Source organism: Elephantulus edwardii, unplaced genomic scaffold (genome assembly GCF_000299155.1).
Source record: "Elephantulus edwardii isolate Elephantulus edwardi_28Jun2011 unplaced genomic scaffold, EleEdw1.0 scaffold00037, whole genome shotgun sequence".
In the NCBI taxonomy this organism is placed as follows: domain Eukaryota; kingdom Metazoa; phylum Chordata; class Mammalia; order Macroscelidea; family Macroscelididae; genus Elephantulus; species Elephantulus edwardii.
The window spans coordinates 4,007,474-4,023,037 of record NW_006399787.1 but is presented as its reverse complement, the minus strand read 5'-3'; the positions used below and the strand labels follow the sequence as shown (position 1 = coordinate 4,023,037).

General features: G+C 42.3%; 1 protein-coding gene across 7 annotated transcripts in view; it reads left to right on the top strand.

Annotated features, from left to right (window-relative positions):
• Window positions 1–15,564, top strand: part of NRXN3 (neurexin 3) — a 2,203,380-nt gene that overhangs the window by 1,926,250 nt on the left and 261,566 nt on the right. For all 7 annotated transcript variants that reach the window (XM_006884638.1, XM_006884641.1, XM_006884639.1 and 4 more), the window contains one exon: window positions 12,989–13,160. In XM_006884638.1, the coding sequence (XP_006884700.1) occupies window positions 12,989–13,160 (172 nt within the window). The remainder of the gene's footprint in view (window positions 1–12,988; window positions 13,161–15,564) is intronic.

Sequence of the window (15,564 nt, the reverse complement as noted above, 5' to 3'; positions counted from 1 at the left end):
GAATAATAAATACATGAATTGCAATCGAAAAAAAAAAAAGAAAATATCTTCCATTGTCCAACCCATGATCTGACAGCTTGTATCTTAAGCTTTCTTGGCTTCTGTGATTCCAAAAACATCGACTGCTGACATTTTTCTTTTGACCAGTGTCTCTTAAGTTTAGTTGTACTGTCTCCAAAGGAAGTTGACGTGTCCTGTAGAACTCTTGTGTAGATTATGTTTTCCTTTCTGGCCCGAGGACCTTGCCCAGTGACGCCTTCCCCTCCCTCTCTGGCTGGGTTTCGCTGTGTCTGACCTGGAAGACGACTCCTTTGCTGTTATCCGAGGTGACCTTGCACAGTGACGCCATATATATATATATATTATACTTTCTGTCATTGATTAGATTCCTTATGGCTATTTGTTGAATGAGAATGAGGCTGTTAGGTAGTTTCCAGTGCATATATATATATTTTATACTTTCTGTCATTGATTAGATTCCTTATGGCTATTTGTTGAATGAGAATGAGCCTATTAGGTAGTTTCCAGTGCAGGGTTTCTCAACAGTTCATATTTTTTGCTAGGTAAGTCTTTGCTGCATCAGTCACCCTATAATTTGGTGAATATGTAATACTACCTGGGCCTCTGCTCACTCAAGTTATCAATAGTATTGTCCTCTTCCCTGCTTCCAGTGTTCCAGTCTGACAACAAAAAATGTCTCGATACATTGCCAAATATCCCCAGGGTATGCCGTCATTCCCAGCACAGAGCTACTGCACTAGTGGTTAAGATGCTGATGGAAGGCTGTGAGTCCCAGACATTAGCCAGGATCTGAAATCAACTGGATGGCTAGTTTGGAGAAGTCCACCCTTGAGTTTCTGATTTAAAGCCTCTTAAAGGGGCTCTGGTAACCTAGTGGCACTGAAGCTGTGCTGCAATCTTGTAGGCACACTAGTTGAATCCACCAACTGCTTTGTGGGAGAAAGATGGATAATCTCCTCTCTCATGCAATTAACTACTTGGAAGGTCAGCCAAGAGATGGTTCCAGCTCGATGGTATAAAGGTCAAGCTTGAACATTTGCTTTCCAACAGACTAAGGTGAAGCTGGTGCTGCTGGTATAGGGATTACATTGCTTTAAGTGTATAGGTGAGGTGTAAACCATTCTGGAAGAATTAGACATGATTTACTATGCATCTCCAAATTTTGAAAATATTGTTCACAGCTTTAGTTTGCTTGGCTCCACAGTCAACACTCTCGGCACCAGCAGCCAGGAAATGAAAAGGCATACTGCCATGGGAAAATCTGCTGTTAGAGACCTCTCCAAAGTACTGAAGAGCAATGGTGTCTCTCTGGAGACTAAGTTGCGTTTGATACAGGCCATGGTCTTTGGAATCACTTGTTATGCATCAGAGAGTTGAACAATGACCAAGGAAGACAGAAGGAGAATTGATGCCTTTGAGCTGTGGTGCTGGAGAAGAGTATTGAGAGTACCATGGACTGCTAGGAAAACAAACAAATTCATCCTGCAAAAGGGTTAAATTGGGTGGCTCCTTGGAGGCAAGGATTCTGAGGCTCCATCTAACATACTTTGGACATGTTGTAAGGAGGTCCTTGGAGAGGGACATCATGCTTGGGAGGGTGGAGGGACAGCACAGGAGGGGAAGGCCCTCTATGAGGTGAATTGATTCAGTGACTGGGATAATTGGGATGGGAGTGTCAGAGACAGTGTGATTGGCACAGGACAGAGCAGAGTTTAGGGCTGTTGTACATAGGGTCGCTATGAGTCACAGGCGACTCAATGGCACATTACAACAACAACAACAACAACCATGACCATAGGGCCGAAGGTCTCATCTCTGAGCCCACCGTATGGCTCCTCATCTTTGATGAAGACACAGAGACTAAAGCAAGATATTTATGGGAAATTGTGCAAGGCTGCAGTCAGCACTGCCCCTGGCTGTCACCTGAGCCCTGCTGGGAGAGAGCTCTAGGTCTTGGCCCACTGGGGTCCCTATGGAAATGAGCTCTAATTTTCATTTTATAGTCAAACTTAACTACCAAGTGAAGCAGTGCTACACTGGTGTCTGTGGGTGTGAAGTCAATGTTCAGAGTGGATTTGAGGGATGTGGAGGTCTAGGCCACAGATCTGTGGTGGGTGGCTAGAGGCCTGGCACCGACTTGCATCTTGTATACTTGCCCCAGCTGTTTAGCCCTTCCTTTTTGTTCTGCCCCCCAGGTCAGGCTCCTGTTGCCCTGAGCTGTCATCCTTGCTCTCATTTTTCCCCCTCTCCTTTTGCTAGGAGGTAGAGATGGAGCTGTCTGGAGCTATTTATCAGTCTTATCTCTCTTGGCCCTCTGTTAGTGTTTGAGGCTGTGGGTCTAATCCGCTTTAATTGATTGACCTCTGGTAACCAGGCATCCACAAAACAGCAGTCCCCGCATGACTGTGGCCAGGCGGAGGGGAGGAGGTAAGATGGCTGGGTGGGTGCAAAGGTCAGTGTGGCCTGCGCAGGCTTAGGAAAATAGAATTCCTTTCCAGGCCATTTAACGTGACTTTTCTAGGACAACCTATATAGATCCTGGAGCTGATGATCTTGAATGGGAGACAGTCATTTCAAATAGATCGGTGTCCCGCAGGGAGGATAAAAATGCTCTGTCTCATTTGTTGTCAGCGATACAATTTCTCACCCAGACATCCCCACCAGCACCATCAGTGTTATCGCCCACCACACCCCACTATCATTATCATGTTACCTTCTGTAGGGCACTTGAGCATTTCTAAAAATGTCATTATTTCCATATTCAGTTGATGCAGATAAGGCTATTGCTGCTGTTGTCCCTGTTAATGGTATCATCATTTTTTTATATAGCTAGCCTGAGCCCTAGATATACTCAAGATCTAATGTCCAAAATGCTACAGACCTGCCTCCATCCTGTCTTCTGCCTAAAATCATTCTCAGAGACTTCTCTAACTCAGAGCTGACTTAGCCCCGCCCATTGCCACAGCCAAGGAGATTAGGTCATTGTCATGAGGTGATGATGAAAGCCCTCACTGTGTGCAAACTTCGCTGCTGGGATTTTGTTAGTTTGGACGACTCTTCTCCATCTTCTCCGTCTTAGGAATACGCTGTGTCTCTTCCATCTCCTGTAGCCCTTAAGAGTGTGCCGGTCCACACAAAGGAAGTTCAGGCAGCCCTTACTGACTTTGAGTTGGTCTACCTCAAGATCAGGAGGACATGACCTTGCAAAGATGATGACGCACATCATGAAGATCATGATGATCATGATCTTCACTGACAGACGTCATAGCAATAAAGAAAAGTGTGTGTTGTCTGCTAAATGCAATGTTTGATCGAGAGAGCCTCACCTCGCTAAAGTCTCACAGGTCACATTAGCTAATGAACCACTATGGCCGTGCCTCATCTCTTTGGATTTTAAAGACTGTGTCTTGAAACACATTTAGTTCCTAAGAGTCATGGCAAATATGTGCATTTGACATACATATTTGTCATAATATATAATTTATATATATGTTATATTGTTGTGTACCATCAAGTTGGAACCAACCCATAGCTGACCTTCCTGTCGGTTTTCAGACACAGTTAATCGCATGGGAGTTTGCCCATCCTTCTCCCACAGAGCCTGGGTTTGAACTGTGTGCCCTTGGGATTGCAGTGTTTGTTTTTTTTTTTTAATTTTATTTATTTTTTTTCTTTTCCTTCTTTTTTAATTATTATTAAATTTTATCCGTTTTAATGAACATTTACAGAGATTTGGGGTTTTCATTCATTCATTGTTGCACTGTTTTCTCCACCCTCCTCCCCAGTTCGTTCTTCTCCCCCCCCCATGTCTGTTTTAATTGTCCAATTGCCACAGTGCTTGTCAAAGCCAGTTCTGATTCATCTCCTTTGTCAGTGTGTCCTTTGCCATTCCCTATTACTCCTCCCTGAGAGAGACTTCACCCTGATTCATAAGGAAAAGGGGATGGCGTATTCTTAGCTACTTCTGGGATTGCAGTATTTTCATGTAGGGATTAATTTATAGTGGAATTTCTGGCAGGTTTTAAGAGGCTGGAAATCATATTGAGGAAGATTCTTGATATTTTATCTTTCTCCTAAGGTGCCTGGGGGATTAGAATCTCCAGAGGCGAGATCTTTCCGCTAACAGTGCTGCTCTCTGCAGATTGTTGACAAGAGCTCCGTGTGTGTATGTGTGTGTGTGTGTGTGTGTGTGTGTGTGTGAGAGAGAGATACTGTTGTGTGCTGCTGAGGCAGAACTGACTCACAGCTGATCCCCCAGCAGGTTTTTAGAGGCTGTAAATCACATGGAAGGGCTCTCTGGTGACTTAGTGGTAAGGAGTTGCACTGTCAACTCGAAGGCATACAGTGCAAATCTACCAGCTGCTTCGTGGGAGAAAGATGGGCAATCTTCTCCTGTGCAGTTACAGCCTCTGAAAACCTACTGAATAGTTAGCTATGTGTTGGCCCAACTTTGCATTACCGAATAACAATCACAGCAAATCATACAGAAGGAGGTTGCCTATCTTTTACCTACAGAGCAGCTGACGGATTTGAACCACCTGCCTTTGGTTTGTAGGCCAGCAGAGCTCCCCATATAAATATATTTGAGCGCCTATTTATTTTATCCTTGGGCATGCAAATTCTATTCCATTTCTGATGCTATTGAATTTTATTAATATTTATTCAATAAAAACCATATATTATAATTATTTTTATTTACTGTTCTATGTATTTGAGGTACCCACAATCAGATATAAAATAACTAATGTTCTATGTATACCATGTTATATGAAAATTCGAGTTTAATATATAATATATGTGACTGAAAATCCAGAGTCAGGCAATTGGAGAGTTAGACAAGCTCTGGATTCTAGTCTTAAAAATGTCCCGTGTTAGTCCTGCAAATCCCTGGTTATCTGGCTTTCCCTCTGCATGCGTCTCTGTCTCTTTCTCTCTCTCTGAAATCTGTAGAAAAATGAGAGGATTAAAAATTCATTTTATTCAACATATTTAATGAAGACTTAATCTGTCCGTCAAAGTAACTTGGGTTGTGTTCCACTAAGAAGTAGCCTCAAACACTCGGTGGCATAAAACAAGTAAATAAAGTAAATAATTAAGCTTCACTGTCATTCATACTGTGTCCATTGCCAGCTGCCTTTTGGTGCTATCCTCACTGCAAGGCGTAGCTGGCAACGCATACACTAGCCACACCCGACACCAGGAGTTCTCTCTCGGCGTGATCTCAGAATAGGGAGAACCAGAAATACTCCATAGAATGTGACTGATTAGTTCCTTCCTTACTTGGTGATCCAGAATGTGTGTGAAATGGGTCTGGAAGGGCTTGCCGTTTTGGGGGCCAGAAGCAGCATCTTTGGAAAGTGTTTGTTTTGTGTGATTGTCTCGCTGGAAAGCTAACACATTCTGTGGGAAGCCCAGCAGTTGAGGTATTGAGAACTACTTCCATTGCACGTCTCCAGGCGTCTATTTGAAACTCTCCGTTTTGTTTCTGTCAGCTGCAATTTTCTAAAATAGAGCATGGTGCCTTCTGCCTTCCCTGGGGGCACCCTAGGATGAATGAAGAGCTTGCCTTCAGGGATGGATGCCTTTATTCCTCAGGATTTTTTTTTTAATCTCTCTTTGCTCCTGCACATCTCTGTTCCCAAAGTCTGACCTTGGTGTTTGCAGCATCTCTTGGGTCCCCACCTCAGTAATAACTGTACTGTGGCTGATTTGGGATCAGAAAGGTGGGGCTGGCCTAATTTGAGGAACCAGGTGGGCCCCAAACAGTCATTCCTGATGAAGAATGACTGACTGGCTATTTCAAGACAGCTGTTTTCTCTCCTGTTCACTTTTCTCCCCATCCCCTTTCCTCTGAATGCACTTGAGGAATCCTTGGTAACATCTTCTGATTTAGCACTTGTCTTGGTTTTTAATATCAAGGAACAACAGAGATTGAAACGATTGCCTTACTGCTACTTTAGTGGTGATGGGTGTGGAGTTATTAAAATTTATAGCCCTGCTGTTTTTGCAGCTACACTTTGCTTGTCCTGGAGAAGTTTATACAAGGCGCTGAGGAATGTGGAGATAGTAACTACCAAACTGTGACAGGATATCAACCCCGCAAACACTTTCTGGGGAAAAAAATTGTTCTGTTTAATAGAATTTATATTTATTTTCACACTCTATCTTGATGACGGTGTCCCCCAAGCCGGTCTTTCCACTGTTCATGGCTCTGCTTTTAGCTACATTCATGAAAGATAAGAAACCAAAAAGACTGGTATTGATTGGAGTCCAAGAGCGTGCACAGCCCTGTACCACAGGCTTCACACGTGTATCCTCCTCCAACACCAGCTTGCAGCATCTCGGGGATGATGAGGGTGGTGCAGGGTGGGGCAGGTATCAGATCTGCTGTTCGTAGCGTTGCTGAGCATTGATGACATCTAAAGACAATGTGCTTCTCGTGATGGAGCTCTGTTAGCACAGTCTATAGGGAGTTGTGCTGCTCGCCGAAGGGCTCTACCACTCTGATGGTTTGAATCCACTGATATCTCAGTGGAGAAAGCCAAACAGTCTCTTCCTGTGTGATTTACAGTCTTGGAAACTTGCTGGAGGATCACTTGAGAATTGGCTCACACTTTACACAATGAGCGAAAGATGAGATTATTGGAAGGAAGGAATTACTCATCATCCTATCTTTCCAAATCATTAACGTGCAGTAGACTCTGGCTCGTGACAACCTCACGTGTGCCAGCGTAGAGCTGTGCTTCGTAGAGTTTTCAGTGGTTGGGTTTGGGGAAGTAGATTTCCAGATCTTTCTTTCAAGGGTTTCTAAGAGGGCTTGAACTTGCAACCTTTCAGCTAGTGGCCCAATGTGTTAATTGTTTGTAGTACCAGGGGCATTTAATGTTCTCTGCTGTTAACTGGAAGGTTGGAGGTTTGAATCCACCCAGAAGCACCCTGGAAGAACTGATGGTCTACTGCTGAAAACTCAGCCACAGAAACCCTACAGATCACAGATGTTCTCAGACAAACCTGATGGAGAATGAGTTGGAGTCAACTCCACAGCAGCTGGTTTCCCTCTGACCGTTTCTCCTTTATGGAAAAGAAATCAGAAGTTAAAGACCTTGCCAAGGTCGTATAGCTTTTAGAGCTAGCGGTATTATTTGGATCATGTGATGCTAAAATCCATGCTTATCCCGTTGAACTAATTAACTTTGCCAATAATCACAGAGCATTATGTATGGTCTAGTGATTGGGTGCTTCCTCCGTCTGACCTCATTTATCCCTGTATTTGTGCAATGCTTCATTTTTGGTTAAGTGTTGTCATAGTAATCATATTATACTAGCAACACCTCTGTGAAGCTGGGAACGCTGGTATTTGGTCTCCATAATATATGTTAAGAAATGCATCTTGAAAAGTTAAGGAAGGAATGCCCCCAGGCCAGATAAGGCTGCCTCCACAGCCAGGACTTCATCCCTCACATTTTCTGCTCTTTGGAGACAGGAAGCCACTAAAATCACTTGCTGCCATGGATTTGGTTCCAATTCTTAGTTATCCTATGGGACAAAGGAAGACTGCCCCAAAGGGGTTCAGTGCTGGCATCGTCACAGACTGCCGCACCTTCGACCTGCAGAGCTGCCAGTGGGTCTGAACCTCCTAGGTTTTGGTTGGCAGTCGAGTGCTTAAGCACTGCACCACTAGGACTCCTTAGAGCTCCGGAACCAGCTGAGTTTATTTTCATGGCAGCTGAGCCAGATAGATTGTAGCCCAGCAAATCTATGAGGAAGTGCCACAGCTTTCCCGTGACTCATAATGAACTGAAACAAAGCAGTTAACCACACATTAGAATGCCCCTGTGGTCCCATGACAAATGACGAGGAGTTTGCAATAATGAAATCTTACTCGTGCAAGTGGTGTGGCCACTTCTGAGGTCTAACAGCCACATTTACCCCTGAAGGCAGCCACCGAATGGAGCATCTGGGGAAGGGTCTCTGCCGACATTGACAGCATTCTAGCAGGATTAAGATCTCTTTGTAATAGTGATTACAATCCCAAATGTGTGGTGCCTGAGATAAGGACCAAATATTTATTCTAGCAGAGATTAGATCTTTTTTTCTCCCTGAATCTATTATGGATCTTGCAGAAAAATCTGCTCGAGACTGTATCTCTCCTCAGTCAACTCACTGAACCAGAACTGTACTTTGCCACTGTTGTAGCTGAAAAGCTGCAGGCGATTGGCTTAAAGGTCCTCTCTGTCCCCCTAAAAGTGTTCTCCCTTCATGATTAATTAGTGACTCAGAAACGAATTGAATCACCAGTAGTCCTTTCCAGGATTTATATAGAGGTTTCTCATTGAAAAACCAAGGGGCAATAAACAGTCCACAGCTGTGGGTGGGCAGAGGAATGACGGTGTCTGCAATCATGGTCCTTAACTCTTCCTGTTCTTTCATTCTGCTACACAGATAATGACTCAGGTTATAATAACCTTGATTATTTAGATTTAAGGATTATCAGGAAACAACACACACACACACACGTGCGTGCACGCACATTTATAAATGAATGTCAATCCTTTCAGTAAGGATCATAACATTTTAGAATCTCATTAGAATCAAAGAGAAAGAAGGAAATGAATCAGAATAATGTTAATTGTGGGTGTGAAAGGGGCATTGATATATTCTTTAGGTAGTCGCACTGTTATCCCAAAGATTATGCCTCACTGCCAGTTTGACTCATCAATGGCTTCACTCAAGAAAGGTGGGCAATCTTCTTCATTCTGTTTTTCAGCATCAAGAATGGAGGGTCAGTTAGGGGGTAGTGCTGAATTATTGACAATAACTACTAACTGTGGGCATGAGAGATGCAGAAAATCTTATCAGATTCATGTTTCCATGAATCCTATTTTAATACCAGATATTTTGTTAAGTGTTAAGATTTAGAGATGCAACATCAGAGAAATGGAGACTATAGCGATCACAGGCAATACACTTAAAAATGCGTGAATTCATGCATACACCATTTAAGAAGGTACCTCTCCCGGGGAACAGTAAGTGGTGGATAGAAATATGTATCGCACATTATCTAGCCACACAGAAAAGTCTGCTGTCTGCTGTATCTCGGCATTCCTTGATACTGCGGAGTCCCTTCAAAGATCAAGGTACTGGAAGGTAGATCTATTAGGAAGCACACGATACATTCAGATGCTAAAGGATAATTGTGAAGTTCAGAAAAATCTGGCTTTGGTAGATGTAAATATACAGGACTATATGAAAAACAAGTGCCTAAAATCTCACTGGAGATTGGTTCATTGATGTCATAGGTAAACAGACAGAGGTATAGCTGCCATCAAATTGTTGTTAGATGCCATTGAATCTGTTCTGTCTCAGTGACTCTGTATACAACACAACAAAATCCTTCCTGGTCTACAAAATATTCAAAACTGCTGCTAAATAGAAACTCAGTGCTATAATCTCTGCATTAATCAGTCTTGTTTACAATACACTCGGATTATGTGATCTTAAGTACAACATTTACATTGCTTGGACTCACAATCAACACTCATGGTAGCAGCAGTCAAGAAATAAAAAGACATTGTGTTAGGAAATTCTGCTTTAAAGATCTCTTTCAAATATGAAATGATGAGGATGTGCCAATTTGAAGACTATGGTCTTTTCAATTACTTCATATACATCTGAAAGTTGGATATTGAGGAAGGAAGACCAAAGAAGAATGTATGCCTTTGAACTGTGCTGTTTTGAAGAGTATTGGATACGTTGTTGGTTGCCTTCAAGTTGAGCATGACTCATAGCGACCCTACGAACAAAAGGCCTGAAGCCCCTCTACAACAACCAACATCTATCAAAGTTCATAGAGTTTCTGGAGGTATGTTGTTTAGGAAGTGGATGCCACTCCTGCTTCCAAATCTGTCACAGAATGTTACTGGTTGAGTCTCCTGCGATGCATAGTGACCCGATGTACAGCAGCTCTGAACCCTTCCCTGTCTAGAGCCAGTCTCACTATTCTGACACATAAAACCCCATCGCCCTGTGTCAATCCATCCCATCAGGGCCTCCCTCTCCTGCACTGTCCATCCACCCTTCTGATCATGATGTCCTTCTCCAAGGACCAATCTCTCCTGGCCACGTGCCCAAAATGAGGCAGAGCACTGCCAAAAGAACAATGCCTTGGAGGACATGAAATCAGGAGGCTCCTTAAAGACAAGGATGGTGAAACTTTGTCTCACATACTTTGGCTATGTTGTTAGGAGGAGCGAGTCCTTGGAAAAACATAGTGTGTTGGAAAGGTCAGAAGGTCAGAGAATGAGAAGACTGTCAGTGAGATGGATTGGCCCAGTGACTGTACACTGGACTCGGGATTGGTGGAGATTGTGAAGATGGTGCAGGATAGGGTAAGATTTAGATCTGTTGTTTGTAGATTTGCTATGAGTCATGATTAATTCAAGAGAACACTCGACAACAAATACAGTAGGAAAAACTACTGTCTGAGTCATCTTGACAGCTAGGAGGGTTTCCCACGCCCTTCTTGGCTCTCTACGTTTCCAAACACTGTTAGTATCTTCCACCAGTAATCCTTACCTCCTGGTATTGCATCTAAAGTAATTAATTTTAACACTGTTTTCTTATGAACTGTGAGGATTTCACTAGCTATATTTTGGAGGTAGATTATGAGGCCTTTCATTGAAGTTGGTCTGAAAGCTCTACTGAAAACTGTCTATTGGGGATTCATTTCTCTGCTGGTTCTTAAATAATGGTTGCATTACTTTCAGAAGCACAGTCACATACAAGGCACCACAATTTGACAAACTGGCAAACAGATAGTAGGATGTCAGTCATGGAAACTCAACAACTCACAGTGCTATTGAGTGAGTTCTAAGATTCTGAGGGTAGAAATCTTAATTGGAAGAGAGCACACTTTTTCCTCCCTTAAAGTGATGAGTGGATTGGAATTGTCACAGAGACAAGGGCTTTTGATTAACAATATTGTTTGTGCACTGTGGACTATGCCACCAGAATTCCTGTAGTCATGGTGTTGTTGTTGTTGTTGTGTGCCATGGAGTCAGAATCAGCCCTAACTGATCCTCTTGTGAGTTTTCAGAGGCAGTAAATTGCATGGGAGGAGATTTTCCACCTTTCTCCCAGGGAGCAGCTAGCTTGTGGATTTGAACCATGTGCCTTTAGGAATAAATGCAGCACAGCTCCTTACCACTAGGCCACTAGAGCTCCCTAGAAGGTACCTAATAATACCTGTATATCAAATGGGGGGAAAAGAAGGAGAATATAAGATGAATTACTAAATCTGAGATTCAGCAAATCTTTCCTAATGAGTTTTTTTTAGATTCTGGATTTTTCTCTTTCTCTTCTTTCTCATTGGTCTTTTTGTTTTTGTTTTTCTTCTTGGAAGTTGCTAGGAACAGAGGCTATGTGCATACATATTATGTTTATTGGACAATAAATAAGCAAGAACAGAGAAAAATTGATGCCTTTGAATTTGATATTGCAATAACTACAGACTATGTTATGAATTTTCAAAAGAACAACCAAGTCTGTCTTGGAAGATGGGTAACCCGAAGACTCATTAGAGGCTAAGATGGTGAAACTCTATCTCATATGCTTTGGGTATGTCATTAGGAATGGCCCGTCCCTAGAAAAGGATGTCATGGTTGGAAAAAGTAGAAAGGTCAACAGAAAGGAAAAAAGACCCTTGTGACAGACAAGGTAGAAAGAGGAAGGATGGCACAGGATCAAGCTGGGTTTCCTCCTCCTGTTGACGCTGAGTTACTCTGAGTTGGAGGTTACTCAACCATCCCTAATATCTACAATTTACAGAATATCAGAAACACAACTGCATGTTTTATCCTTGAATTCTTACCCTAGTGCCCAGGCAATAAGCTATGCAATTAGAGAAATTCTGGAAAAAATCTCTGCTGTTATTTCCTGCCCACCCACCATAATACTGCAGTGTGAAAAAGCTGTAGTAAGAGACTGATCAAGGCTGATTATATCTGATTAATAGTATTAATTTCATGTTATGTATGAATATTAATTTGGAGAATTCATGGTGACGAGTTGTGAGAGGAGAGCAGTGAGTGTTTTAGTAGGATTATTATCTGTGTTTCGGTGCTCACTGGTGAATCCCTGAAGAAAGATTATATCGCTTCCTGCCCCCCGCACTCCCACTGATCACCATAATATCCATCTTCATTGACACAGTGACTTTTCTGAAATTCATTCTGTTTCTGCTGTTCATGAGTCTTTGTGAGACACAGTAGTTCTTTGCCTTGCGACACAAAGCTACAGCAGTGAATTTTACATCCTCCTTTGGATTAAATTTAGAAGTAAATAGAGGAAGGGTAGATGGCATTTGATTTGAAAACTCCAGCTTGATGTTAATGGCTTACACTCAAGATGCCTCTTTGGTATGATTTCAACCTGTGAAAAGTTTAGAAAGGAGTTGGCCTAGAAGTCTAGCTCTTCTTCCGTTACCTCCTAATTAAGCTCTACCCATAAGCTTCTATCGAAATCTATCCTTGGCCTTGATTAATCCAAAGCCTGTAGGCAAACTCACACTTCCCCTTTCCTCTTAAATATGACTTGTGAGGAGATCTAGGGTTGAGTGTCTTATAAGCCTATACGAGAAAACATAATTCCTCTTGCAGAAAATAACTTCGCAGTGTCTCTGCCCAGTAGTTAAACAGCTCTGTAGTCCCAGCCTTGATATCTGTTGAGGGCAATCGAATGATGTAACCTGTGTAGTGCAGCCTGGGAGAGCAATTTGGATGGCTTTGTACCATTGGTTTTTATATTCAGGATAAAAGCCCTTGGAGAAATGTAGGACACTGTTAATAACTTCATGCCGACAGCTCCCTCTGGGCACCTAGAGGCTTATTTCTAGTTGCAGGATCAACTTTAAAAGGACAAAACCTTGTTGGTGGTGGTAACCATGCTCTTTTGTGTTTCTGTGTCATAGGAACAGGGGAAAATTGGAGTCGTCTTCAATATTGGCACAGTTGACATCTCTATCAAAGAGGAGAGAACCCCAGTCAATGATGGGAAGTACCATGTGGTGCGCTTCACCAGGAACGGTGGCAATGCTACGCTTCAGGTGGACAACTGGCCAGTGAACGAACATTATCCTACAGGTGCGTGTTTGATTCCCAATGACTGCAGTCTCACCCATTCCTCCATTCCCTTTTAAATGCAGATTGTTACCCAAATCACAAAGTATTGAATGTCACACACACACACACACACACACACACACACACACACACACGTTGGTATTTTTAGAGGAGAAATTATTTATTTAAGATCCAGTGTTGGGAACTTCTGGAGACTTGTTAACTACGCACAGACAGTTTTTGTCAGCCCAACTTATGCTGCCTGACTGGCTCATATGAAAATAAGGCATCATGGGCTTTCCAAGGTACTGCAGAATGACAGAGAGTGGCGAGAAAGGGCACTTACTCCATCCTAAGCTATTGTGAATAATCAAAGGCATACCTGGACTTCATGATGCCATTTAGTCGCACTCCGATTGAAGACACAGTTGGTCAGTGATAGAAAAGTGACTGTGAAGGGAGGTTCACTAAACTTGACTTGAACATCAAGTCACGGTAGTGAGAGATGACCTGGTAGAATTTCATTGTTTGGTTGACTTTGCCCATGCTCCTTCATCACCTATGCTAAAGCTGAAGTGATGCTCAGAAACGGGTCCTAATAGGCACTTTAATAGCAAGCAGCCTGGCATGGGAAGGAGAGAGGTTAATCAGCTATTTCAATTTTACAGTCAAGGAACATTCGCCAGCAAACTCCCAGAGCCAGATGGCCAAATCAAGGGCAATGGGAGAAAAGGTTATCTCCTCTAAAAAAGATCATTCAAATAGTCCCTTAGCTTTTCCTCTTATCTCTCATTTTTCCCAGGAAAAGAGTCCTGGACCATGTTAATGAGAATCTGGGTCTCACGAATGGAAAGAGCAAGCATTTTAGTAAAGATTTTTACTCCGCAATTGCATTGCAACCCAGTGGATGCAGAAAATAGAATTTTTCACTAATGTAAGCAGGATTCTGTATCCAATTCCTTGTCCCCTACACTCCAAAATTCCCACAATTTTCCCTCCCACATTGTAGTGACACGGGGCAGTGATGAGAAAGCATGTTTCGAGAAACTTAAGGAACAGTTAGTTAGCTTTTATTGTATTGTATTGTATTGTATTGTATTGTAATTGTATTGTATTGTATTGTATTGTATTGTATTTTTATTGTATTGTATACACCAAGTAAGTTCCCCATTAATCATCCATGATGTTTTAATGACTTGAAAATTTTTAAAACACTTGTTTTCATGCCTAATTCAGCATAACCTTTCCTTCAAAGTCAACCGTACGTGTCTGTGTTGTTGAGTTTTAGCCTAACAGTTGAACTCTCTCCCTACCTTTTCTTCTAGAATAGTGAAGTATCAACAAATAGCATACAAGACCTTCAATTTATTGAGGCCAAAACAATACCCACTCATTTATCCACCATCTCAATTTCCAGATAGCTCAGTCATTGTTTGCCACACTTATCTACCTTGTCAGCCTCTTAGAACTTTTTGGATTTGGGCACACAAATGTCCATAGGGAACTGCCATGAAAAAAACTAGAGCTGCCAGCAGCTGCTATGACTCTCTTTCCTCATTCATATTCACTAGTCACTGTTGTTATTATGTGCCGTCAAGTGACCTGGGACGCATAACAACCCTATGTACAACAGCCCTGAAATCTGCTCTATACTGAGCCAACTTGACTGTCTCTGACACACCTACCCTCATTACCCCAGTCACTGTATCAATCCATCTCATTGATGGTCTCTCCCTCTTTCTCCATCCCTCTACCCTTCCAAACATGATGTCCCTCTCCAAGGACCAGTCCTTCTTTGCAACTTGTCCAAAGTATGTCAGACAAACTCTCAGCATCCTTGCCTCCAAGGAGCAAGTTGGATTCACCTTCTCTAGGATGAATGTGTTTGTTCTTCTGGAAGTCCATGGTATATTCAATACTCTTCTCCAGCACCACAGCTCAAAGGCATCAATTCTCGTTCTGTCATCCCTAGTCATTGTCCAGCTCTCTGACTCATAGCAAGCAGTGACACTAAGAGATCTAATTCTTTTTTAAATTTTTTTCTAATAGTTTATTTTTAAAACTGGAATACAAATCCAAATAATTTCTTTCCATTTCTTTCATCCCCCATCAAATTGTAAAACCCAATGATTAATCCCCCTGCCCCCTGCACATCCACATCCCTCTGCTTCTAGACCCTCCTACTCCTCCTGGATCCTAATACTCATTCTACAATAATAGTTTTATACAATATTTATCCTATGGAACTGAGTTAATTAGTTCACTCAGCATAATGCTCTCTAGTCCTTCCCAAGTTAGGTAATAATTTACAAAGTTATTGCTCCTGCATGCTGCATAGTATTCCATTGTGTGAATGTACCATAATTTCTTAATCCATTCATTTGTGGTTGAACATTTGGGATGTTTCCATGTTCTTTTTTTTTTT